Source organism: Heterodontus francisci, chromosome 30 (genome assembly GCF_036365525.1).
Source record: "Heterodontus francisci isolate sHetFra1 chromosome 30, sHetFra1.hap1, whole genome shotgun sequence".
NCBI classification, from domain to species: Eukaryota; Metazoa; Chordata; class Chondrichthyes; order Heterodontiformes; family Heterodontidae; genus Heterodontus; species Heterodontus francisci.
Window position 1 is genome coordinate 58556659 of NC_090400.1, and position 24624 is coordinate 58581282.

The window sequence follows — 24624 nt, forward strand, 5'->3', positions numbered from 1 at the left end:
ACTTTCCCCACTATGCTGAGCAGGGAGATTCCACGGTAGTTGTTGCAGTCACCGCGGTCCCCTTTGTTTTTATAGAGGGTGATGATATTGGCATCGCGCATGTCCTGCGGTACTGCACCCTCGTCCCAGCACAGGCATAGCAGTTCATGTAGTGCTGAGAGTATAGCAGGCGTGGCACTCTTGATTATTTCAGGGGTAATGCGGTCCTTCCCAGGGGCTTTTCCGCTGGCTAGAGAATCAATGGCATCACTGAGTTCCGATTTGGTTGGCTGTATGTCCAGCTCATCCATGACTGGTAGAGGCTGGGCTGCATTGAGGGCGGTCTCAGTGACAGCATTCTCCCTGGAGTACAGTTCTAGGTAGTGCTCAACCCAGCGGTCCATTTGTTTGCGTTGGTCAGTGATTATGTCCCCCGATTTAGATTTGAGGAGGGCGATCTTCTTGATGGTTGGCCCAAGAGCTCTCTTCATGCCATCATACATTCCTCTGATGGGGAGTACAGATGTGGTTAATTGTACTTCTGATTAGTAAATGAGTTACTGATCATGTGATCTCAACACTCGTGTCCCCGCAGTTCGAGTGCATGTGAACTTTAATTTTTATGTGTTTGTTGGTAAAATGGTGACAGGAGAAGCTGAGTGTGTTAATTGTACATTATACTTAATTGGCTGCAGGTGATGTACATTAGCTGGAGATTCACTTGAGCCCCTATAAAAAGGAACAGATTGAAACTGTGGCTAATATAATGTAAACAGAAAATGCTAGAAATACTCAGTAGTTCAGGCAGCATCTGTGGAGAGAGAAGCAGAGTTACATTTCAGGTCTGTGACCTTTCATCGGAACTGAAATGTTAACTCTGTTTCTCTCTTCACAGATGCTGCCTGACCTGCTAAGTGTTTCCAGAATATTGTTTTTTATTTCAGATTTTCAGCATCTGCAGTATTTTGCTTCTGAAACTGTGGCTGCTGAATTAGGAGGTGCATGTTTGTAATTGTGAATCTCTGTAAATAAACATAAAAGTGTGTAAGGATTGGCTCCAGTTCTATCTTTCACCACCCACCTTTCTTGAATAGAACAGTGTGCAAATGTTTTTTGATCATTGTGGCTGCTTTTCTTCCATGGTTACTGAATGGTGGGAGCTGTTTATGAAGTAAATCTATATGGGTGAACTACATTTACCTGCATTGTGTGTGAGATGTTTTCCACTAAAATAAATCCATAATGATAAAACTGACATTGTCTCCTCATCTGGTGCTGATCTGGGCAGCACTGCAGCCTGACATCGCAGCAACAGAAGCGACAGAGGAATAGGATTGTCCTGCAGCCTCTAGGAATTAAAGATTAATCTTCCAGGACACTGCTGCAAACAAAACCCATGAGAAAATTCATCGAGGCATTAAAATAAATCAGGCGTGATTGCATTTTTAAATCTTTTTATTAGAATCATAGAATGGTTACAGCACAGAAGGAAGCCATTCGGCCCATCATTGTTGGCTCTCTGTAGGAGCAACTCACCTAGTCCCACTGACCCGCCCTTTTCCCTGTAGCCTTGCAAATTTTTTCCCTTCGGATAATTATTCACCACACTCTCAATCAGCGCTTTCCAGATTCAAATCACTCAGTGCCTAAAAATATTTTTCCTCATGTCACTGTTGTTTCTTTTGCCAATCACCTTAAATCGGTGTCCTCTGGTTCTGGATCCTTCAGCCAATGGGAACAGTTTCTCTCGATCTACTCTGTGCAGACCCTTCACGATTTTGAATACCTCTATCAAACCTCCACTCAACCTTCTTTTCTCTAAAGAGAACAGCCTCAGTTTCTCCAATCTATCCTTGTAACTGAAGTTCCTCATCCCTGGAACCATTCTCCTGAATATTTCTGCACCCTCTATAAAGCCTTCACATCCAACCTAAAGTGTGGTATCCAGAATTGGACACAATACTCCAGTTGAGGCTGAACCAGTGTTTTATAAAAGTTCACAATAATTTCCTTGCTTTTGTACTCTACTTATAAAGCCCTGAATCTCGTGTGCCATTATAAAAATATTGGAGATGGAATAAAAAGGCTGTTTGATTGACCATCCAATCAGATAGTGAAGAGTCTGTTTGATTTCTGATTGGATGTGCGAATGTAGGGCGACATGAGGATGGGTGTGTCAGGTGACCAATGGCAGTGGGTGGGGGAGGGCAGTTGGTGGGAGGTCATGTGATGAAACCTCCAGGAAGACGTCCAGTCAGAGTTGGTAATGCGAGCTCACCAAGCAAAGATGGAGTAACACAGACATGCGATTCCTCAGGATGGGGGTCTACAATCTCAGAAATATACAGCAGGGGAAATGAATGAAAGAGACAGGTTCTATAAATTAGATCCTGGTAAAGAGTTCTGCACTTGAACACCTAAAATTAAGAGACAGCGGTTTAAGCCATGGGTTCAGTAGCATAGTGGTTGTTACTGGACTAATAACCCAGAGGGCGGACTAATGATCTCGAGACATGACTTCAAATCCTACAGTGGCAGCTAGGGAATTTGTATTCTAAATAAATAAAATCCGCAATTATAAGCTAGCCCCAGTAATGGTGACTATGAAACTACTGATTGATGTAAAAAAAAAACTGATTCACTAATGTCATTTAGGGAAGGAAATCTGCTGGCCTTCCTCAGTCTGGCCTACATGTGACTCCAGACCCACCGCAATGTGGTTGACTCTTAACTGCCCTCTGAAATAGCCTAGCAAGCCATTCAGTTAGATTCAAGACGGTGGCTCACCACCAACTTCACAACTTGCATTTCTATAGCACCTTTCACAACTTCAGGATGTCGTAAAACATTTCACAGTCAATGAAGTACTTCTGAAGTGTAGTCACTTTTGTAATGTAGGAAACATGGCAGCCAATTTGCGCACGGCAAGATCCCACAAACAGCAATGTGATAATGATCAGAACACCTGTATTTTTAGTGATGGTGGTTAGAGATATTTTCCATCTCCTGCTACCTGTCTCTGACCAGTGAGAGGAAATGGACAGAAAAGAATAAAATACTAATCAACGAGACAGGCCCTTCATGACCACTCATTCAAACCTCCACTCGCTGTGCTCCAATCGTCAACTGCCTGAATTTTCCAATCCCCTCCTGCCTGACAAAAAACAATTTCAAAGCCCAAGAAAGATTAAACTTAGTGTGATATTTGTACTGCACTTGTCTTCATTGCTGTGCCCAGAGTCTTGGTGTAACCACACACCCAACATCAAAGTTTGGTTGGGAACATTTGGTTATCTGTTAATGCCCATTATCCACCATAAGGGTTCCGAACTCTGGATGTATTCCTGGACATTTCATCACATGACCACTTGACTGCAAACACCCGGCCCCACGCTCCTACCATTGGTTGCCTGACACATCCATCTTCACAGGGCCTTGCCTTTGCAGCTAATCGGAAAGCAAACAATTCCCAATTGGATGATTCCTGACTGTCAGGCTCACAGCAATGTTTTCCCCATTCGCAATATTTTTACTTTTAATAAATTAAAGTCTTCAAAGAAATTTAATAAAAAACACATCTCCTTTAATGCTGCCGTTGATTTTCCTCCCAGCTGTTGCTCACAGCAGTGTCCTAGAGATTAATCGTCAATTCCTGGAGACTCCAGGGCAATCGGGGAGGGTTGGTAACCTTAATTTTGGAGGATAATGCAGGTTTGACTGCATAAATAATGAGGGGCCTAGAGAGAGTGGACAGGAAGGACCTGTTTCCCCTTGCGGAGAGGTCAATTACCAGGGGGCACAGATTTAAGGTGATTGGTAGAAGGATTAGAGGGGACATGAGGAGAATCTTTTTCACCCAGAGGGTGGTGGGTGTCTGGGGACTGTAACCGGCAAGGCTATGGACCAGGTGCTGGAAGGTGGAATTAGATTGGGCGGCTAGTTTTTCCAGCCAGCATGGACAAGGTGGGCTGAATGGCCTCCTTCTGTGCCATAATTTTTCTGTGGTTCTATAAGTTGGTCAAAGAGAGTATCCCATGCATCGCTCCCACATACACAGTCCTGTGATTAAACTGCTTTTGTCATTGTGCCACGTGGGTGTCAAGAAGGCTGTCTTGCCGGAACAGCGTTTATCTCACACAAACGCACATCCTCTTCCTGTTTCTCAGCTTTAATTTCCTTCAGTAGGGGCAGCATTGTCCGCCAGCTCCGCTCTGTTATAGGGCAAAAAACAGCAAAGATTCAACTGTGGAGAAATGGAGTGAGCAGAACCCCTTTCAATTTCCCAATGGTGAATATTATCGATGCATTGAAGGGGAAGCTGGATAAACACATGAGGGAGAAAGGAATAGAAGGATATACTTTTAGGGTGAAATGAAGGTGGGGGGGGTGGGGCGGTGGGTGGGAGGTGGCTCATGTGGAGCAGAAACACCAGCACGGACCTGTTGGGCCAAATGGCCTGTTTCTGTGCTGAACATTCTCTGTAATTCTATGCAATATTCCGTAGGGTGGAGGTGAAAGCTGTGTTCCACCTGACCCAACAGGTTAGCTTAAAATTACCCCTGTTAATTCTTCATCGAAACCCCTCCCTCTGATACATTAACTCATCAAAACCCCTCCCTCTGGTACACTAACTCAGTCCAAGCCCCTCCCTCTGGTACACTAACTCGGTCCAGGCCCCTCCCTCTGGTACACTAACTCGGTCCAAGCCCCTCCCTCTGGTACACTAACTCAGTCCAAGCCCCTCCCTCTGGTATACTAACTCGGTCCAAGCCCCTCCCTCTGGTATACTAACTCGGTCGAAGCCCCTCCCTCTGGTACACTAACCCGGTCCAAGCCCCTCCCTCTGGTACACTAACTAGGTCCAAGCTCCTCCCTCTGGTACACTAACTCGGTCCAAGCCCCTCCCTCTAGTACAGTAACTCGGTCCAAGCTCCTCCCTCTGGTACACTAACTCGGTCCAAGCCCCTCCCTCTAGTACAGTAACTCGGTCCAAGCCCCTCCCTCTGGTACACTAACCTGGTCGAAGCCCCTCCCTCTGGTACACTAACCCGGTCCAAGCCCCTCCCTCTAGTACAGTAACTCAGTCCAAGCCCCTCCCTCTGGTACACTAACCCGGTCCAAGCCCCTCCCTCTAGTACACTAACTCAGTCCAAGCCCCTCCTTTTGGATTGTGGCAAATGCAGAATCCTAGGTAGTAACCAACAGCCAGCTGCTTCATGGGTCTGTGTGTTAGTACATGAGCCAGTTTCTGTTGGTGCCCAATCAAGCCATGGAGATGCTGAGCCCTCAGGGTCACTCTCTGACCCTCTGCTGCTGGTGTCTGAGAGCGTATCATCCAACAACTGAACTATCCACATGTACGGAGCCAATTTGTGCCAAGACATGGTCACGATATGTTGATCAGACAAAAAGTGGGTAATGGAATATACAACAACAACTTGCACTTATATAGGGACATTAATGTAGGAGAACCTCCCATGGTGCTTCACAGCAGCGTAATCAATAAAAGAAAAATGGAAAAAAATATTAGCATTAGGTTTGACAGGGTGGAGATGTTTCCACTTGTAGCGGAGTCCAGAACTGGGGGTCATAAATATCAGACAGTCACTAATAAATCCAATCGGGAATTCCGGAGAACCTTTTTTTCCCCCAGAGAGTGGTGAGAATGTGGAACTCGCTACCACAGGGAGAGGTTGAGGTGAATAGTATCGATACATTTAATTTTTATTTATTTATTTAGAGATACAGCACTGAAACAGGCCCTTTGGCCCACCAAGTAGGGAGAAACGAAGTGGGGGTGTCGGAGGAGGCTTGTGTGGAACAGAAACACCAGCATGGACCTGTTTGGCTGAATGGCCTGTTTCTGTGCAGTAAATTCTCTGTAATTCTATTTAAGGAAGGGGTGGGACCAAAAGTTTGGCCCAAAGATGGGAGGCTTTAAGGAGGGTCTTAAAGGAGGAGTGGTTGGAACATTGATTCGTTATCCTAGCAGTGCAGTTGGAAATCGGTAATATTCCAATATGGGGCAGTGTAACTGCTGCTGTCTCTCACCCCGGTGAGCTAATTTCCCTCTGCTATTCGTGTTCCTTCTGACTATCTGAGAGTTTCCTGGTTCTTCGTTGATGAGTCCAAGGTTTCTGTTCCATCTCGTCCAGTTAACTTCATCGACCCTATAGAGGACAGCATGGGACAATTTCCTATTATTGTTAAATTTCTGCATCCTGGACCCAGCAGTACCCTCACCTCCCTCCCCTGCACAGGAATGAGCTCTAATCAGTGCAGGTTGATGCTTATTGTACCCAACAAATAAACGTCAAATGTAACAAAAAAGTGAGAATCCACTGCAGTTGAATGATTGTGTCAGGGGCTCAAGGAATCCTTTAAGAATGAATATTAATCCCAGAAAAAGGGTATAACAATGACTTGCATTTGTATAGCATCTTTCATGATTGAGATTGTTAGAATTTTGTAGGATAAGTTTATCGAGGGGATTTGGAGCAAAGATGGAAAACTGGAGTTGAGGTACAGATCAGCTATAATCTAACTGAATGTTGGAACAGATTTGAGGGGCTGAATGGCCTCCTCCTGTTCCTATGTGCCTTATTGTGTGGCATCATAAGGGTCTGTGCCCAGGGGCACTGCCATGACCAAGAAATCAGTAGGTTCCTTTAAGAAGCATTTCTCAAGGGCCTTTCACACCCTCAGGACGTCTCAAAGCGCTTTACAGCCAGTGAAGTATTTTTTAAAGTAATTTCACTGTTGTAATGTGACAGCCAATTTGTGCACAGCAAGATCCCACAAACAGCAATGAAATAAATGACCATATAATCTGTTTTTTTAGTGGTTGACTGAGGGATAAATATTGGCCAGGACACCAGGAGGAGCTTCCCTGCTTTTCTTTGAAACAGCGGCTGTGGGATCTGCGACGTCCACCTGAGAGGGCAGACAGGGCCTCGATTTAAAATCTCAGCCAAAAGACGGCGCCTCTGACAGTGCAGCACTCCCTCAGTACTGCGCTGGGAGTGTCAACGTGGATTAATCTGCTGAAATCTTGAACAATGCGACCTTCTGAGGCAGAGTGCTACCAAATGATCCACAGTTGACACAGCAACACTTTTAGGACGGCGTTATTGGGACTTTGAGGAGTGGATATGAGGGTTTGAGGCTGGTTTCGGACTTCCCCAACTGACACAAAGTAATCACTTTGGGGAGAACTTTGTGTAGTGATTTCAGAAAGCTATCAATTTATATTTGTAGCAAATTTGGAACATGAATGACTTTAAAATCTCGCCACAGATTGCGAGCAGTTCTTGCCCAGTTTTGTAACCCTCCTTTATTGACACTGTCAAACTAGAGCATTTGCACTGGTCTACACTCAAATTTCCAGAGTGAAGGTTGGAGTCTGCTGCGTCCCAGTCTGACTCCACTTTACCTAAAGCACCATCTCTGGTCTTCTTTTCCATCGAATGTAAGCCTGACATTCAGAGGCTCTCCCGAACGGAACCTCACTTTCAGAAACTTAGGCAGACTTTTCTCCAAATCCAGAATTGTGATTGCTCGCTGAAAAATAGTCAGGTGAAATTAAAAAAAATTAGTTAAAATTAAACTGGCAATTTCACTCAGTGAGGGTATAATGACTTATGAGAAATGGAGAAGTCAAATTGGAACCATGAAGTTGGCATTAAAAAACCCATTGGGAGCTTTATCCTGTATCTAACCCCCGTGCTGTACCTGTCCTGGGAGTGTTTGATGGGGACAGTGTAGAGGGAGCTTTACTCTGTATCTAACCCCGTGCTGTACCTGTCCTGGGAGTGTTTGATGGGGACAGTGTAGAGGGAGCTTTACTGTGTATCTAACCCTGTGCTATACCTGTCCTGGGAGTGTTTGATGGGGACAGTGTAGAGGGAGCTTTACTCTGTATCTAACCCCGTCCTGTACCTGTCCTGGGAGTGTTTGATGGGACAGTGTAGAGGGAGCTTTACTCTGTATCTAACCCCGTGCTGTACCTGTCTTGGGAGTGTTTGATGGGGACAGTGTAGAGGGAGCTTTACTCTGTATCTAACCCCGATACTGTACCTGTCCTGGGAGTGTTTAATGGGGACAGTGTAGAGGGAGCTTTACTCTGTATCTAACCCCGTGCTGATTTTGGAGAAGAGGGGAGGGAACTGGCAGGTAGAGAAATCCTTACCTGAAGTTTCCAGACACTCTTACTGTCCTTGGAAATTGTCTCCACTGTTTTGCTCATCAATGCAATTAACAGATTGAGGAGGAGGATGTACGTCAGGATGACGTACGATATTAGCAGGAAGATGAAGACCTCTTTGAATCTGTAATTCTTGGTGAACTCCAGGTCTCCCATCCCGATGGTGAACCGGAACAGCTCCAAGAAGGTTGACTGAAAATTCTTGTATGTGGTATCCTTGTCACATCCTGGTTTGGTGTTATTGTAAACACGATCTTCGATAAGCACTACCAGAGCTGCATGGAGAAGGTCAAAGGGTTGAGAGGGCATGTCTGAGATTACCAGGTGACCTCACATTCCCGCAGCAGCCCCTAGTGTATCACAGGCAGGGTCGCTAACGCTGGTTAGATGTATCCCTGGAGGTTTTATTCCATGATTGTTGCCTCCTATCACCCACTGCTCCCACTACTCCCCCCATTGGCCACCCATGATCGTGAATCTCCACTACCCCCCTCCCCACAGCCAATCTGAAAGTAAATAGACTCTTTGTGACAGGATTGGATCAGTCAGGCAAACCATCATTTTCCCCAATCTCCAATATATTTATAATCAATAAAAAAACATGTTCAATGAAAATGAAAAGGATGCACAATTTATTTTACCCCTATGACCATTTCTCCCGGCCTTCTCATCAGAGTCCAGGAGATTCATTTTTAAGTCCTGAAGTCTCCAGGGCAATCCTGGAGGGTTGGTAACCCCTAACCACAACCCGCCCATGCAGACACACTTGGGTGACCACATAAAGCTGTTAAAAAGCAGATGGGATCCTCAGTTTATTAATAGAGGAATAGAGGACGAAAGCAGGGAAGTTATGCTAAACCTTTATAAATCACTGGTTAGGCCTCAGCTGGAGTGTTGTGTCCAATTCTGGGGATCACATTTCCGGAAGAATGTCAAAACCTTGGGAATTTACCAGAATGGTACCAGGTGCAAGGGGCTTCAGTTATGTGGAGGGACCAGAGAAGCTAGGGTTGTTAGAGCAGAAAAGGTTTTGAGAGAGTTGATAGAGGTGTTCAAAATCATGAAGGGTTTTGATGGAGTAAATAAGGAGCAACTATTTCCACTGGCAGGAGGGTTGGTAGCCAGAGGACACAGATGTAAGGTAATTGGTGTAGACAGCCGGGACGAGTTTGGGAGCTAGCCAGCATTGGAGGAGTAAACGGGTTGGTGCCACATGGCATTGTGCCCTGCGGTGTGACTTGCTCCACTTTGACCGGCCGGGCACTGTGTCATTTTAATTGCTTCCTTCCGCAAATATAGGATGAGCCAGATACAATAAAACTCACCAGCTCCAAATCCAAAGAGGAACACTGCATACACAAGAAGAAAGCTCATAATATCCGTCAGGAAAATCTGCAGCAAACACATGAAACAGTTTAATCAGCTGATGGAAACACATTTGTAAGATGTTTGCTCATGCTGCTACTCACAAATGCACCAGGGATGTGTACACCCAAACACCTGTATGTGTGCAAACACTAACAGTCCCATCGTGTGCACATGTGTACTCACACAATACATCAGTATACACACACACACAAACACACATGTATGCCTATGTCCACATGTACAGCATGTAAACAAACGTGTGTACACACACAAACACACTAGTATGCACACACACACTGACACTTGCACAAAAACACTCACACTTGCACACCAACACACTTTGCTCACAACAAATAAGTGTGCGTACATTACATTTTTGCATCATTTGACAGTTGTTCTGAGGGAGTCAACAGCACAGAATGGACACTGGGCTGGGGGACTTCAAACTGCATCAGCAAGAGTGGCTCATTAGTATCACCACTGACTGAGTCCTGATGGACAAGGCTGCCATTCAGGGCCTGCACCAGGCGATAAGAGAACCAACATTAGGAAGTAACTTCCTACGATTCTGGACTCTTACACATCTCCGATTTCCATCGCTCCACCATTGGCGGCCGTGCCTTCAGCTGCCTGGGCCCCAAGCTCTGAAATTCCCTTCCTAAACCTCTCCGTCTCTCTCTCTCTCTCTCTCCTCCTATAAGATGCTCCTTAAAACCTACCTCTTTGACCAAGCTTTTGGGTCACCTGGCCTAATGTCTCCTCGTGTGGCTCGGTGTCAAATTTTGTTTGATGACACACCTGTGAAGCGCCTTGGGACATTTTACTATGTTAAAGCTGCTATATAAATGCACATTTTTGTTGCAGTATTGCACTTACTTTTTGCATCATGACACTATAGATGCCCATTCGCTGGAAGCCCCGTGTGTAATAGAGTAAATTGATCCAGCCTATTGCCAGTCCGATCACCATAAATCCCACGTATTCTTCCCTTCCTGTTACATACAGCACAGAGGAGGCCAGTAACAACAGTGCCTGGAGAAAGCTGCAAAGAACAGACAGATGCAGCTCTTTATGAAAACAGTCCAGTTTATGAGTGGTTTTTAACTGCGATTCTGCAGTTCCCCCATCCCGAGCCAGCAGGGTGCACTGTTCTCACCAAAAGAGTTACCAGCCCTCCAACTGCAAATGAGATTCGCCCTGGGGTGGCATCACAAAACAGGTGGCAGGGAATCGACCTCCATACCTCTGGTTTCAGGAGAGGCTGGTGGCAGACAGGATCCCAGGGGCAGGAAGAGGCCCATATTAGTGTTTCTCCAGGCCCCAGCAGGCAACCTCAAGCCTCCACTATCCTGGGCTTTTCCCCTTGCCCCATCCCCAGCCTCGATTCCCATCATACTCCTCTACATTATCAACCCACCCCCGCCAATTTACTGCAATGTCTGTTCCTTCGAGGATGCAACATGGATTCACCAGAATGATCCTGGGGCTAAAAGGGTTAAATTATGAGGACAGGTTGCACAGACCAGGCTGATATTCCCTTGAGTATAGAAGATTAAGGGATGATCGAATTGAAGTGTTTAAGATGATTAAAGGAGTTGATGGGGTCGATCGAGAGAAACTATTTCCTCTGGTGGGGGGAGTCCAGAACAAGGGGGCAGAACCTTAAAATTGGAGCCAGGCTGTTCAGGGGTGATGTTAGGAAACACTTCTTCACATAAAGGGCAGTGGAAAGACTGAAATCTGATCAATTGAAAATTTCAAAACTAAGATTGATAGAGTTTTGTTGGGCAAAGATATTAAGGGTTATGGAACAAAGGCAGGGAGATGGAGTTAAGATACAGATCAGCTGCGGTCTAACAGGCTCGAGGGGCTGAATGGCCTCCACTGATTTGTATACATTCATGGGATGTGGGCGTTGCTGGCAAGGCCAGCATTTATGTCCCATCCCTAATTGCTCTTGAGAAGGTGGTGTTGAGCTGCCTTCTTGAACAGCTGCAATCTGTGTGGTGAAGGTAATAAAAACAAGAAATGCTGGACATACTCAGCAGGTCTGGCAGCATCTGTGAAGAGAGAAGCAGAGTTAACGTTTCAGGTCAGTGACCCTTCATCAGAACTGGCAAATATTAGAAATGTGAAAGGTTATAAGCAAATAAAGTGGGGATGGGGCAAGTGATAACAAAGGAGAAGGTGTAAATAGGACAAGGTCACAGAATAGCTGACCAGAAGGTCATGGAGCAAAGGCAAACAATATGTTAATAGTGTGTTGAAAGACAAAGCATTAGTACAGATAGGGTGTTAACGGACTGAATATTGAACAGCCGCAAGTACAAACATGAAAAAAAAAATGGGTAAGCAAACTGAACAAACTAAGATGAAATAAAATAAAATAAACACAAAAAATATATATATATAAAAAAGGAAAAAGAAAAAAATAACTTTTGTGTTTATTTTATTTGCTGGAATTCAGAAAAGTAAGAGGCGACTGGATTGAAACATGTAAGATCCTGAGGGGTCTTGACAGGGTGGATGTGGAAAGGATGTTTCCCCTTGTGGATGAATCTCGAACTAGGGGTCACTGTTTAAAAATAAGGGGTCGCTCATTGAAGACAGAGATGAGGAGAAACTTTTTCTCTCAGAGGGTCGAGAGTTTTTGGAACTCTCTTCCTCAAAAGGCGGTGGAAGCAGAGTCTTTGAATATGTTTAATGCAGAGGTAGATAGATTCTTGATAAGCAAGGGGGTGGAAGGTTATCGGGAGTGGGTGGAAATGTGAAGTAATCAGTTCAGCCATGAACTTATTGAATGGCGGAGCAGGCTCGAGAGGCCTACTCCTGCTCCTAATTCGTATGTTCGTATGTCAATATGATGATATATTTCTGAGTCAGAATGGTATGTAACCTGTTCCTATGTAACAGGCTCAAGGGGCTGAATGGCCTCCATTTGTTCCCACATCCCTTTGTCCGTCCAACATCTTGCCCCCCAGCCCCACCCTCCATGTCATTCCTGCAGGCGGGTGACCCATTAAAATGAGGATCAGGAATTTGGATAGCCTGGGTCTCACTCTGCTGTCATTATGGGCGCTTTACCAACCCCCAACACCCCCATTGCCCCATCTGCCCAGAAACCGCCCTCTCCCTCACCCAGTTTAAAGTGGGGGCTGTACTTTCACCTTCCGATTGGGGACGAGTGATGTTTTTTGAATCCAATGAGAAATAATTGATGCCATCCTGCGGATTGTGAATCTAATTTGTCAGGCAGGTGTTGTGAAGGTTCTGACTGAACGCCAGACTGGGAGGAACAGAGACCGAGCACAGCAAAAAGCCACAATTCACAACTGCAAAATGTAGGGCATGCGACTTACAATAAGATGTCACAGTAACCATCGATTGTGATTGACTTTAGAGTCCGCCGCCTTCTCAGGAAGACTTCTTCAATCTGCGCAGGGAATAAAACAATTACTAGTTTTAGAAAGAAAAACTTGCATTTAAATACTGCCTTTCACAACTTCAGGATGTTCCAAAGCACTTTACAGTAAATGAGGTATTTTTGAAGTGTAGTCACTGTTGTAATCTAGGAAACGCGGCAGTCGATTTGCACACAGCAAGATCCCACAAACAGCAAAGTGATAATGACCAGATAATTTTATAATAATATTTTGTAGTATTTTTTTTCTTATGGCTGATGTCGCTGTAGAGCACCAATTATAATTTTATATTCAGGTGGTTAAGCCAGATAATTGCATCAGGAATAGCGCAATGTATCGCTGTGATGTCTCCTTTGCATTTGAGAATGATATGTTCGTTGGTCTGTTCTGGGTGACCACGGGCACACACACTGAGAAGTTTATGACTTTCTACCTGTGCATCAAATATCATCAGAGTGGCGCAGTGGTTAGCACCGCAGCCTCACAGCTCCAGTGACCCGGGTTCGATTCTGGGTACTGCCTGTGCGGAGTTTGTAAGTTCTCCCTGTGACCATGTGGGTTTTCGCCGGGTGCTCCGGTTTCCTGCCAAAGACTTGCAGGTTGATAGGTAAATTGGCCATTATAAATTGCCCCTCATATAGGTAGGGGAAGTGTGGGGATGTGGTAGGAATATGGGATTAATGTAGGATTAGTATAAATGGGTGGTTGATGGTTGGCACAGACTCGGTGGGCCGAAGGGCCTGTTTCAGTGCTGTATCTCTAAATAAAAATAAATAAATAAATCTGCCACGGTTTGTACAGCTGCGGTTTAGGGTTGCCCATGAATTTTGCAGAAGGTTGAAGCCAGGGATCTTCTGCATCGGGTCTTTCACGAGGTGTTTGTTTGTGACTTCTTGTGAACTTCATTCAGCTTTCCAAGCTTCACTACAGTTTATAGTGATGTTGTCTGAGGGATAAATATTAGCCCCAGGACACTGGGGAGAACTCCCCGCTGCTCCTCTTCAAAAGATGCGTGAACACCAGCACCAGGTCAAAGGCTGGGACCATTTTTTAAAATTCTTTCATGGGATATGGGCATCACTGGCAAGCTCAGAATTTATTGCCCATCTCTAATTGCCCTTGAGAAGGTGATGGTGAGCTGTCTTCTTGAACTGCTGCAGTCCATGTGGGGTAGGTATGCCCACAGTGCTGTTAGGAAGGGAGTTCCAGGATTTTTGACCCAGCAACAGTGAAGGAACGGCGATATGGTTCCAAGTCAGGATGGTGTGTGACTTGGAGGGGAACTTGCAGGTGGTGGCATTTCCATGCATCTGCTACCCTTGTCCTTCTAGTTGGTAGTGGTCGCGGGTTTTGAAGGCGCTGTCGAATGAGCCTTGGTGAGTTACTGCAGTGCATAGAATCATAGAATTGTAGAAAGTTTACAGCACAGAAAGTGGCCAATGGGCCCATCATGTCTGCACCTGCCGAAAAATAAGCCACCCAGTCTAATCCCACCTTCCAGCATTTGGTCCATAGCCCTGCAGGTTATGACACTTGAGGTGCACATCCAGACACCTTTAAAATTAGTTGAGGGTTTCTGCCTCTACTACCCCTTTGGGTAGTGAGTTCCAGACCATCACCACCCTCTGGGTGAAAAAATGTTTCCTCATCTCCCCTTTAATCCTTGCACCTTTCTTTAAATCTATGCCCCCCATCACTGACCTCTCTGCTAAGGTAAACAGGCCCTTCACATCCGCTTTATCCAGGCCCCTCACAATTTTGTATATTTCAATCAAATCTCCCCTCAACCTTCTCTACTCCAAGGAGAACATAGAATCTTACACACTGCTGCCACTGTGCGCCGGTGGTGGAGGGAGTGAATGTTCAATGTGGTGGATGAGGTGCCAGTCAAGTGGGCTGCTTTGTCCTGGATGGTGTTGAGCTTCTTGAGTGTTATTGGAGCTGCACCCATCCAGGGTAGTGGGGAGTATTCCATCACACTCTTGACTTGTGCCTTGTTGATGATAGACACTGGGGAGACTGGAGGTGAGTTACTCGCTACAGAATTCCCAGCCTCTGACCTGCTCTTGTAGCCACAGTATTTATATGTCTAGTCCAGTTCAGTTTCTGATTAATGGTAACCCCCAGGATGTTCATAGCTTGTTCTGGTTACCCACCTGATTGGCACCTTGGAACCGAGTGGACTTCAGTGGAAATCCCAGCCTAGGGGTCTATGCTGCCCAACCTCATGTCATAATGCTGGCCTCCACATAAATACAATAACCAGAACTTTATTGTGGCCACAATGAAAGTCGGGTTTCTACAATTTAATAGGTTAGTTAACCTCAATAATTCTGATTTAATTCAGACCAATAACTGAGTCTAAAACAGAATACAGAACAGATAAAATTATTGAAATAGCACATGCTTACAAAAACCCAGTAAATCATCATCAGTCTTATTGTTCTTGGTGCAGGTATTTCTTTTTAGGCAGACCAAGTTAAGATACAGATCAGCCGTGATCTAATTAAATGGCAGAACAGGCTCAAGGGGCTGAATGGCCTCCTCCTGTTCTTATGTATTGTTGAGCTCAGTGATTCTCCCTCTGTGTGCCAATCTTGCCTACACCAGGAAAGATAAAAATATAAATGAAATTTCGCAACACTCACCCCTTGGAAGAAAAGGTAGAGCGCTCCAAGGACTGTAATGATTTGTCCAGCAATCCGAAGGTAGCTTTCAGTTGTGTCCTCAATTTTGAACGGAGGCTGTGTTAGGAATAAAACAAAACAAAGTTTTACTGATGAGAAAGTGTGTGTGGAGCAGATGTGAATGTTCACCTCACATCTGACACTATCCTGATACAGGAAACATTTCTACATCTGTATGAAAACCAAACTAGTTTGCAACAAAGTGTAGCAAACTCCAAGCGCAAAGACACAAACTACCAGCAAGAAACTGGGAGATAAAAAGGCTTTCATCCATCTAACGCTTTGCCACGTCCCTCAGAAACATTTCAAAGCACTTCACACACAATGGGGGAGATAGAAATATAGAAACATAGAAAGATCTACAGCACTGAAGGAGGCCATTTGACCCATCATGGCCATGCTGGCCGAAAAAGAGCTATCCAGTCTAATGCCACCTTCCAGCTCTTGGTCTGTAGCCCTGTAGGTTACAGCACCTCGAGTGCATATCCAAGTGTTTTGGATATCTTAGCTCAGTGCAAGTGTTAAATGGTAATAACAAGTCCATCAACAGTCCCAGGGCAGAGTGTTCCAAAGAAGGAATGTTAATTTGGAGAGCAGCATTCAAGACCTCAGGATGTCCCGAACCATTTTGATTAAGTACTTTTAAAGCATAATCGCTGTTGTAATGTAGGAATCATGATAGCCAATTTGTGCACAGCAAGATCCCAAAACAGCAATGTGATAATAACCAGATAATCTGTTTTTAGTGATGTTAGTTGAGACATAAATATTGATCCCAGGGAACACTCCCCTGCTTTCCTTTGACATCCACTTGAGAGGATAGACAGGGTCTTGGTTTAATGTTTTACTTGAAAGACTGCACCTCTGACAGTGCAGCACTCCCTCAGTACTGCATCAGTACTGTCAGTGTGGATTTGGTGCTCTGGATGAGCCTTGAACCCACACTCTACTGGGCTGAAAAGTTAGAGTGCTACCCACTGAGCCACAGACTCAGCTCGGTATGAAGAACATAGTTGCACCTTCCCGTTCTCAATCCTGTTGTAGGCCGTAGTGGTGAAGACGATCATGTAGGACAAGTAACTGAAGAACTTGATGTAAAAGATGAAGCTGGCAAAAGTGTTCCATTTCTCCTGCAGCAGGTGCTTCAGCGGCTCTAGGTCCAGCATTTCGTGTCGGTTCTGAAAAAATAAACACAAGGCAGTGAACACGGCTGTTAGTTTAACACTGGTATAAACATAAGAAAATTAGAAATAAGAGCAGGAGTAGGCCATTCAGCCCCTCGAGCCTGCTCTGCCATTCAATAATATCATGACTGACCTGATTGTGGCCTTAATTCCACTTTCCTGCTGCCCCCCATAACTCTTGACCCTCTTGTAGATCAAAAATCTGTCTAACTCAGCCTTGAATATACTCAATGACCCAGCCTCCACTGCTCTCTGGGGAAGAGAATTTCAAAGATTAACAACCCTCTGAGAGAAGAAATTCCTCCTCATCTCCGTCTTAAAAGGGAGATCCCTTATTTTGAAACTGCGCCCCCTAGTTCTAGATTCACCCACGAGGGGAAATATCCTCTCAGCATCTACCCTGTCAAACCCCCTGAGAATCTCTTCTGTTTCAATAAGAATTTCTCATTCTTCTAAACTCCAATGAGAAAAGGCCCAACCTGCTCACCCTTTCTTCATAAGACAACCCCTTATCCCAGGAATCAGCCTCGTAAACCTTCTCAGAACACCTTCCAATGCAAGTATATCACTCCTTAAATAAGGAGACCAAAACTGTACGCAGTATTCTTGGTGTGATCTCACCAACACCCTGTACGGTTGTAGCAAGACTTCCCTACTTTTATACTCCATCCCCCCTTGCAATAAAGACCTACATTCCATTTGTCTTCATAATTACTTGCCGTACCTGCATACTAACTTTTTGTGATTCATGTACGAGGACACCCAGATCCCTCTGTACTTCAGCATTCTGCAGTCTCTCTCCACTTAAATAATATTCTGCTTTAGTATTCTTCCTACCAAAGTGGGCAACCTCCATCTGCCAAATTTCTGCCCACTCCACTCACCTAACCTATCTATACTCCTTTGCAGACATTTTGCGTCCTCCTCACAACTTGCTTTCCTATCTATCTTTGTATTGTACGCAAATTTGATGACAATACACTCGGCCCCTTCATCCAAGTCATTAATATATATTGTAAATAGTTGAGGTCCCAACACTGATCCCTGTGGCACTCCACTAGTTACAGTTTGTTAACCTGAAAATGCCCCATTTATCCTGACCCTCTATTTCCTATTTGTTAGCCAGTCCTATATCCATGCTACGATATTACCCCCAACACCATGAGCTCTTATCCTGTATAGTAACCTTTTATGTGACACCTTGAGACAATTTGACTCAAGAGGACAACTGGAGGGGGAAATACCACACATGCACAGCAGGGGGTGTTCTTCAACCATTGGGTTTACAACATATTGTTCATGTTGTGCTGCACCCACCTTGGGACAGTGTAGAGGGAGCTTTACTCTGTATCTAACCCCGTGCTGTTCCTGTCCTGGGAGTGTTTGATGGGGACAGTGTAGAGGGAGCTTTACTCTGTATCTAACCCCGTGCTGTACCTGTCCTGGGAGTGTTTGATGGGGACAGTGTAGAGGGAGCTTTACTCTGTATCTAACCCCGTACTGTACCTGTCCTGGGAGTGTTTGATGGGACAGTGTAGAGGGAGCTTTACTCTGTATCTAACCCCGTACTGTACCTGTCCTGGGAGTGTTTGATGGGGACAGTGTAGAGGGAGCTTTACTCTGTATCTAACCCCGTACTGTACCTGTCCTGGGAGTGTTTGATGGGGACAGTGTAGAGGGAGCTTTACTCTGTATCTAACCCCCGTTACTTTCCCCTCTTTTATCACATGTACAAGGATTTCTGGGTCTGATCACTGACCGATACTGTACCTGTCCTGGGAGTGTTTAATGGGGACAGTGTAGAGGGAGCTTTACTCTGTATCTAACCCCCTGCTGTACCTGTCCTGGGAGTGTTTGATGGGGACAGTGTAGAGGGAGCTTTACTCTCTATTTAACCCTGGGAACACTGAATCCCTGAAAAAGCTGAAAAAAGTTGACAAAACACAGACAAAAAAATTTGAAAAAGCTTAACGTTCTCTGACACTGCTAATTTTCAGCATGTAAAGGGAGAGTCTGATCTCTGCTACTGAAATTGCTGTAAACCATGAGTTGAAAGCAATGGCTGGAATTTTTCAGGGTGTACCAGGCATGTTAATTATACTTCATACTATAGGTTATAGAATCACAGAATCAGACAGCACAGGAGGCCGCCATTTGGCCCGTCATACCCATGCTGGCGCTTTTAGAGACCTACCCAATTAGTCCCACTCCCCTGCTCCTTCTCCACAGCCCTGCAAATATTTGCCTTTTCAATTATTTATCCGACTCCCTTTTGAAAGTTACTATTGAATTTGCTTCTGCTGCCCGTTCCAGCAGCATATTCCAGATTTACTGCATGAAAAAATGCCTCTTAATATCCGTCCTTTGCTTTTTTGCCTGTTGTTTTAAATCGGTGTCCTCTAATTACTGACCATCCCGCTGGATAATGCAGGTAATTTACCGGAGTCTCACTGCCGTAGACGATAATCTCCAACACTGACTTTTCCTCGTACGTGTCGAGGGCGGAGAGGTCATACAGCGACGAGTGCACTGGCCCATACGCCCATTCCGTGAATTTCCTTGACAAGTGTTGACACTCCTCATCGTGAATCTCCCTCCCAATTATGTGTTTCAATATCTGAAAAGGAGACAATATTGAACAGAAATTCACACCAAAGGAAGGAGTGCTGACGTAGTCGGAATGCCTGAAAATGTTTGACGTGTGTATAAGCCGTGGCTCAACGGGTAACAGTCTCGCCTCAGACACAAAAGGATGTAGAGGGAGTGCTGCACTGTCGGAGGTTCAGTACTGAGGGAGTGCTGCACTGTCAGAGGTTCAGTACTGAGGGAGCACCGCACTGTTGGAGGGTCAGTCCTGAGGGAGTGCTGCACTGTCGGAGGTTCAGTACTGAGGGAGCACCGCACTGTTGGAGGGTCAGTCCTGAGGGAGCGCTACAAAGTCGGAGGGTCAGTAATGAGGGAGTGCTGCACTGTCAGATGGTCAGTCCTGAGGGAGTGCTGCACTGTCGGATGGTCAGTGCTGAGGGAGTGCTGCACTGTCGGATGGTCAATACTGAGGGAGTGCTGCACTGTCAGATGGTCAGTACTGAGGGAGTGCCTCACTCTTGGAGGGTCAGTACTGAGGGAGTGCTGCACTGTCGGAGAGTCAGTACTGAGGAAGCGCTCCACTGTCAGGAGGTCGGTACTGAGGGAGTGCTGCACTGTCGGAGGGTCAGTACCGAGGGAGCGCTCCACTGTCAGGGGGTCGGTACTGAGTGAGTGCTCCAATGTCAGAGGGTCATTACTGAGGGAGCACTGCACTGTCGGAGGGTCAGTACTGAGGGAGCGCTCCAATGTCGGAGGGTCATTACTGAGGGAGCACTGCACTGTCGGAGGGTCAGTACTGAGGGAGCACTGCACTGTCAGGGGGTCAGCACTGAGGGAGCACTGCACTGTCAGGGGGTCAGTACTGAGGGAGCACTGCACTGTCAGGGGGTCAGTACTGAGGGAGCACTGCACAGTCAGGGGGTCAGTACTGAGGGAGCACTGCACTGTCGGAGGGTCAGTACTGAGTGAGCGCTGCACTGTCGGAGGGTCAGTACTGAGTGAGCGCTGCACTGTCGGAGGGTCAGTACTGAGTGAGCGCTGCACTGTCGGAGGGTCAGTACTGAGGGAGCACTGCACTGTCGGAGGGTCAGTACCGCAGGAGTGCTGCACTGTCGGAGGATCAGTACCGCAGGAGTGCTGCACTGTCGGAGGATCAGTACTGAGGGAGCGCTCCAATGTCAGAGGGTCAGTACTGAGGGAGCACTGCACTGTCAGAGGGTCAGTACTGAGGGAGTGCTGCACTGTCAGAGGGTCAGTACTGAGGGAGCACTGCACTGTCAGAGGGTCAGTACTGAGGGAATGCTGCACTGTCAGAGATGCCATCTTTTGGATGAGACATTAAACCGAGCCTATCTGCCCTCTCAGGCTGTCGTAAAAGATCCCAAGACGAAGAGCAGGGTATTTCCCTCTGGTGTTCTGGGCAATATTTATCCCTCCACTGCTGTCACTAAAATAGATTACTTGGTCATGATCAGAACGGGCAGAAAGTATCCAGCAGGTAAATCACTGCTGTTGTTTGTTTGGCTTCTCCCCTTCCTTTCACACAGTAATTTTTCTCCCAATCTGTCCTGTGAGTTTTTTCATACTCTCCTGTTTCTATAACAGAATATTATGATATTTATTTTATAACATCTTTATCAACTTCTCACCATATCACAATCTCTTCTATCAGTCCCTCTGTCACACTCTTTATGTCTCTCTACAGATTATCACTCTCTGAATAAGTGTTTCCCTCTTTCACTCTCATTCTCAGAATAGCATTTTCAATCAGTTAGTTTTTATCTGCTTTGCTCCAATTTCTATCTCGGCTTTATCTGTCATTCTCTCTCTTGTTCGCGGTTACAATCTGACTTTCTCTCTATTGCAATGTTACAATCTCTGCATTCTGTTTGTCACCGTCTCTGTCACAGTCTCTCTCGCTGCATTCTCTGTCAATCTCTCTCTCTCTCGCTTTGCATTCTCCCTGCGTTATGTATCACAGTCTCTCTGCATTCTCTGTTACAGTCTCTCTCTCTCTGCATTCTCTCTGTTACAGTCTCTCTGCGTTCTCTGTCACAGTCTCTCTGCGTTCTCTGTCACAGTCTCTCTGCGTTCTCTGTCACAGTCTCTCTCTCTCTGCATTCTCTCTGTTACAGTCTCTCTGCGTTCTCTGTCACAGTCTCTCACTCTCTCGGCATTCTCTCTACATTATGTATCACAGGCTCCCTGCATTCATGTATCAGTCTCTGCATTCTCTCTGTTACAGTCTGTCTCTCTCTCTGTTCTATCTGTTACAGTCTCTCCCTCTGTGTTCTCTGTTACAGTCTCTCTCTCTATCTGTTCTCTCTATCACAGTCTCTCTCTCTGGGTTCTCTCTGTTACAGTCTCTCTCTCTGTCCTCTCTTACAGTCTCTTTCTCTCTCTCTGTGTTCTCTGTTACAGTCTCTCTCTCTCTGTTCCCTCTGTTACAGTCTCTCTCTCTCGCTCACTTCTCTCTGTTACAGTCTCTCTCTCTGTGTTCTCTCTGTTACAGTCTCTCTCTCTCTCTGTTCCAGTCTCTCTCTCTCTGTGTTGTCTCTGTCACAGTCTCTCTCTCTGTTATCTCTGTTACAGTCTCTCTCTCTCTCTCTCTGTTACAGTCTCTCTCTCTCTCTCTCTGTTACAGTCTCTCTCTCTCTCTCTCTGTTACAGTCTCTCTCTCTCTGTTACAGTCTCTCTCTCTGTTCTCTCTGTTACAGTCTCTCTCTCTGTTCTCTCTGTTACAGTCTCTCTCTCTCCTCTCTGTTACAGTCTCTCTCTCTCCCTGTGTTCTCTCTGTCACAGTCTCTCTCTCTGTGTTCTCTCTGTCACAGTCTCTCTTTCTCTCTGCATTCTCTCTACATTATGTATCACAGTCTCCCTGCATTATGTATCAGTCTCTGCATTCTCTCTGTCACACACACTCTCTCTCTGTTCTCTCTGTTACAGTCTCTCTCTCTGTCATCTCTGTTACAGTCTCTCTCTCTGTCATCTCTGTCACAGTCTCTCCATCTCTGTCACAGTCTCTCCATCTCTGTCACAGTCTCTCCATCTCTGTCACAGTCTCTCCATCTCTGTCACAGTCTCTCCATCTCTGTCACAGTCTCTCCATCTCTGTCACAGTCTCTCCATCTCTGTCACAGTCTCTCCATCTCTGTCACAGTCTCTCCATCTCTGTGTTCTCTCTGCTACAGTCTCTCTCTCTCTCTGTTCTCTCTGCTACAGTCTCTCTCTCTCTCTGTTCTCTCTGCTACAGTCTCTCTCTCTCCTCTCTGTTACAGTCTCTCTCTCTCTGTGTTCTCTGTTACAGTATCTCTGCATTCTCTGTCACAGTCTCTCTTTCTCTCTGCATTCTCTCTACATTATGTATCACAGTCTCCCTGCATTATGTATCAGTCTCTGCATTCTCTGTCACTCTCTCGCTCTGTGTTCTCTCTGTTAGTCTCTCTCTCTCTCTGTTCTCTGTCACAGTCTCTCTCTCTCTCTCTGTTCTCTGTCACAGTCTCTCTCTCTCTCTCTGTTCTCTGTCACAGTCTCTCTCTCTCTCTCTGTTAGAGTCTCTCAGTTCTCTCTGTTACAGTCTCTCTCTCTCTCTCCCTCTCTGTTACAGTCTCTCTCTCTGTTCTCTCTGTTACAGTCTCTCTCTCTCTTCTTTCTGTTACAGTCTCTCTCTCTCCCTGTGTTCTCTCTGTCACAGTCTCTCTCTCTCCCTGTGTTCTCTCTGTCAGTCTCTCTCTGTGAAATCTCTGTCAGTCTCTCTCTCTCTCCCTCTTCTCTCTGTCACAGTCTCTCTCTCTGTGTTCTCTCTGTCACAGTCTCTCTTTCTCTCTGCATTCTCTCTACATTATGTATCACAGTCTCCCTGCATTATGTATCAGTCTCTGCATTCTCTCTGTCACACACTCTCTCTCTCTGTTCTTTCTGTTATAGTCTCTCTCTCTGTGTTCTCTCTGTCACAGTCTCTCAATCTGTGTTCTCTGTTACAGTCTCTCTCTCTGCTACAGTCTCTCTCTCTGTTCTCTCTGCTACAGTCTCTCTCTCTCTCTGTTACAGTCTCTCTGTCTGTGCTCTCTCTGTCACAGTCTCTCTCTCTCTCTTCTCTCTGTTACTCTCTCTCTCTCTCTTCTCTCTGTTAGTGTCTCTCCGTCCCTGTGTTCTCTCTGTCACAGTCTCTCTCTCTCTGTTCTCTCTGTTACAGTCTCTCTGCATTCTCTGTTACAGTCTCTCTGCATTCTCTGTCACAGACTCTCTTTCTCTCTGCATTCTCTCTACATTATGTATCACAGTCTCTCTGCATTCTCTCTGTCACACACTCTCTCTCTTTGTTCTTTCTGTTAGTCTCTCCATCTCTTTGTTCTTTCTGTTAGTCTCTCCATCTCTGTGTTCTCTCTGTTACAGTCTCTCTCTCTGTGTTCTCTCTGTTACAGTCTCTCTCTCTGTGTTCTCTCTGTTACAGTCTCTCTCTCTCTGTTCTCTGTTACAGTCTCTCTCTCTCTGTTCTCTCTGCTACAGTCTCTCTCTCTCCTCTCTCTTAGCTACAGTCTCTCTCTCTCCTCTCTCTTAGCTACAGTCTCTCTCTCTCCTCTCTCTTAGCTACAGTCTCTCTCTCTGTTCTCTCTTACAGTCTCTCTCTCTGTTCTCTCTTACAGTCTCTCTCTCTGTTCTCTCTTACAGTCTCTCTCTCTGTTCTCTCTTACAGTCTCTCTCTCTGTTCTCTCTTACAGTCTCTCTCTCTGTTCTCTCTTACAGTCTCTCTCTCTGTTCTCTCTTACAGTCTCTCTCTCTGTTCTCTCTTACAGTCTCTCTCTCTGTTCTCTCTTACAGTCTCTCTCTCTGTTCTCTCTTACAGTCTCTCTCTCTGTTCTCTCTTACAGTCTCTCTCTGTTCTCTCTTACAGTCTCTCTCTCTGTTCCCTCTTACAGTCTCTCTCTCTGTTCCCTCTTACAGTCTCTCTCTCTGTTCCCTCTTACAGTCTCTCTCTCTGTTCTCTCTTACAGTCTCTCTCTCTGTTCTCTCTTACAGTCTCTCTCTCTGTTCTCTCTTACAGTCTCTCTCTCTGTTCTCTCTTACAGTCTCTCTCTCTGTTCTCTCTTACAGTCTCTCTCTCTGTTCTCTCTTACAGTCTCTCTCTCTGTTCTCTCTTACAGTCTCTCTCTCTGTTCTCTCTTACAGTCTCTCTCTCTGTTCTCTCTTACAGT

General features: G+C 45.7%; 1 protein-coding gene across 3 annotated transcripts in view; it reads right to left on the minus strand.

Moving 5' to 3' along the window:
• Positions 1-1423: 1423 nt before the first annotated feature.
• The window catches only part of LOC137346840 (transient receptor potential cation channel subfamily V member 1-like), a 64857-nt gene continuing 41656 nt past the window's right edge, over positions 1424-24624 (minus strand). For all 3 annotated transcript variants that reach the window (XM_068010766.1, XM_068010765.1, XM_068010764.1), the window contains exons 7-16: positions 19284-19460; positions 16679-16837; positions 15621-15716; positions 12910-12983; positions 10427-10592; positions 9508-9574; positions 8168-8457; positions 7412-7539; positions 6031-6149; positions 1424-4190 (exon numbers count right to left, since the gene is read on the minus strand). In XM_068010766.1, the coding sequence (XP_067866867.1) occupies positions 4078-4190; positions 6031-6149; positions 7412-7539; positions 8168-8457; positions 9508-9574; positions 10427-10592; positions 12910-12983; positions 15621-15716; positions 16679-16837; positions 19284-19460 (1389 nt within the window). In that variant the 3' untranslated portion in view covers positions 1424-4077. The remainder of the gene's footprint in view (positions 4191-6030; positions 6150-7411; positions 7540-8167; positions 8458-9507; positions 9575-10426; positions 10593-12909; positions 12984-15620; positions 15717-16678; positions 16838-19283; positions 19461-24624) is intronic.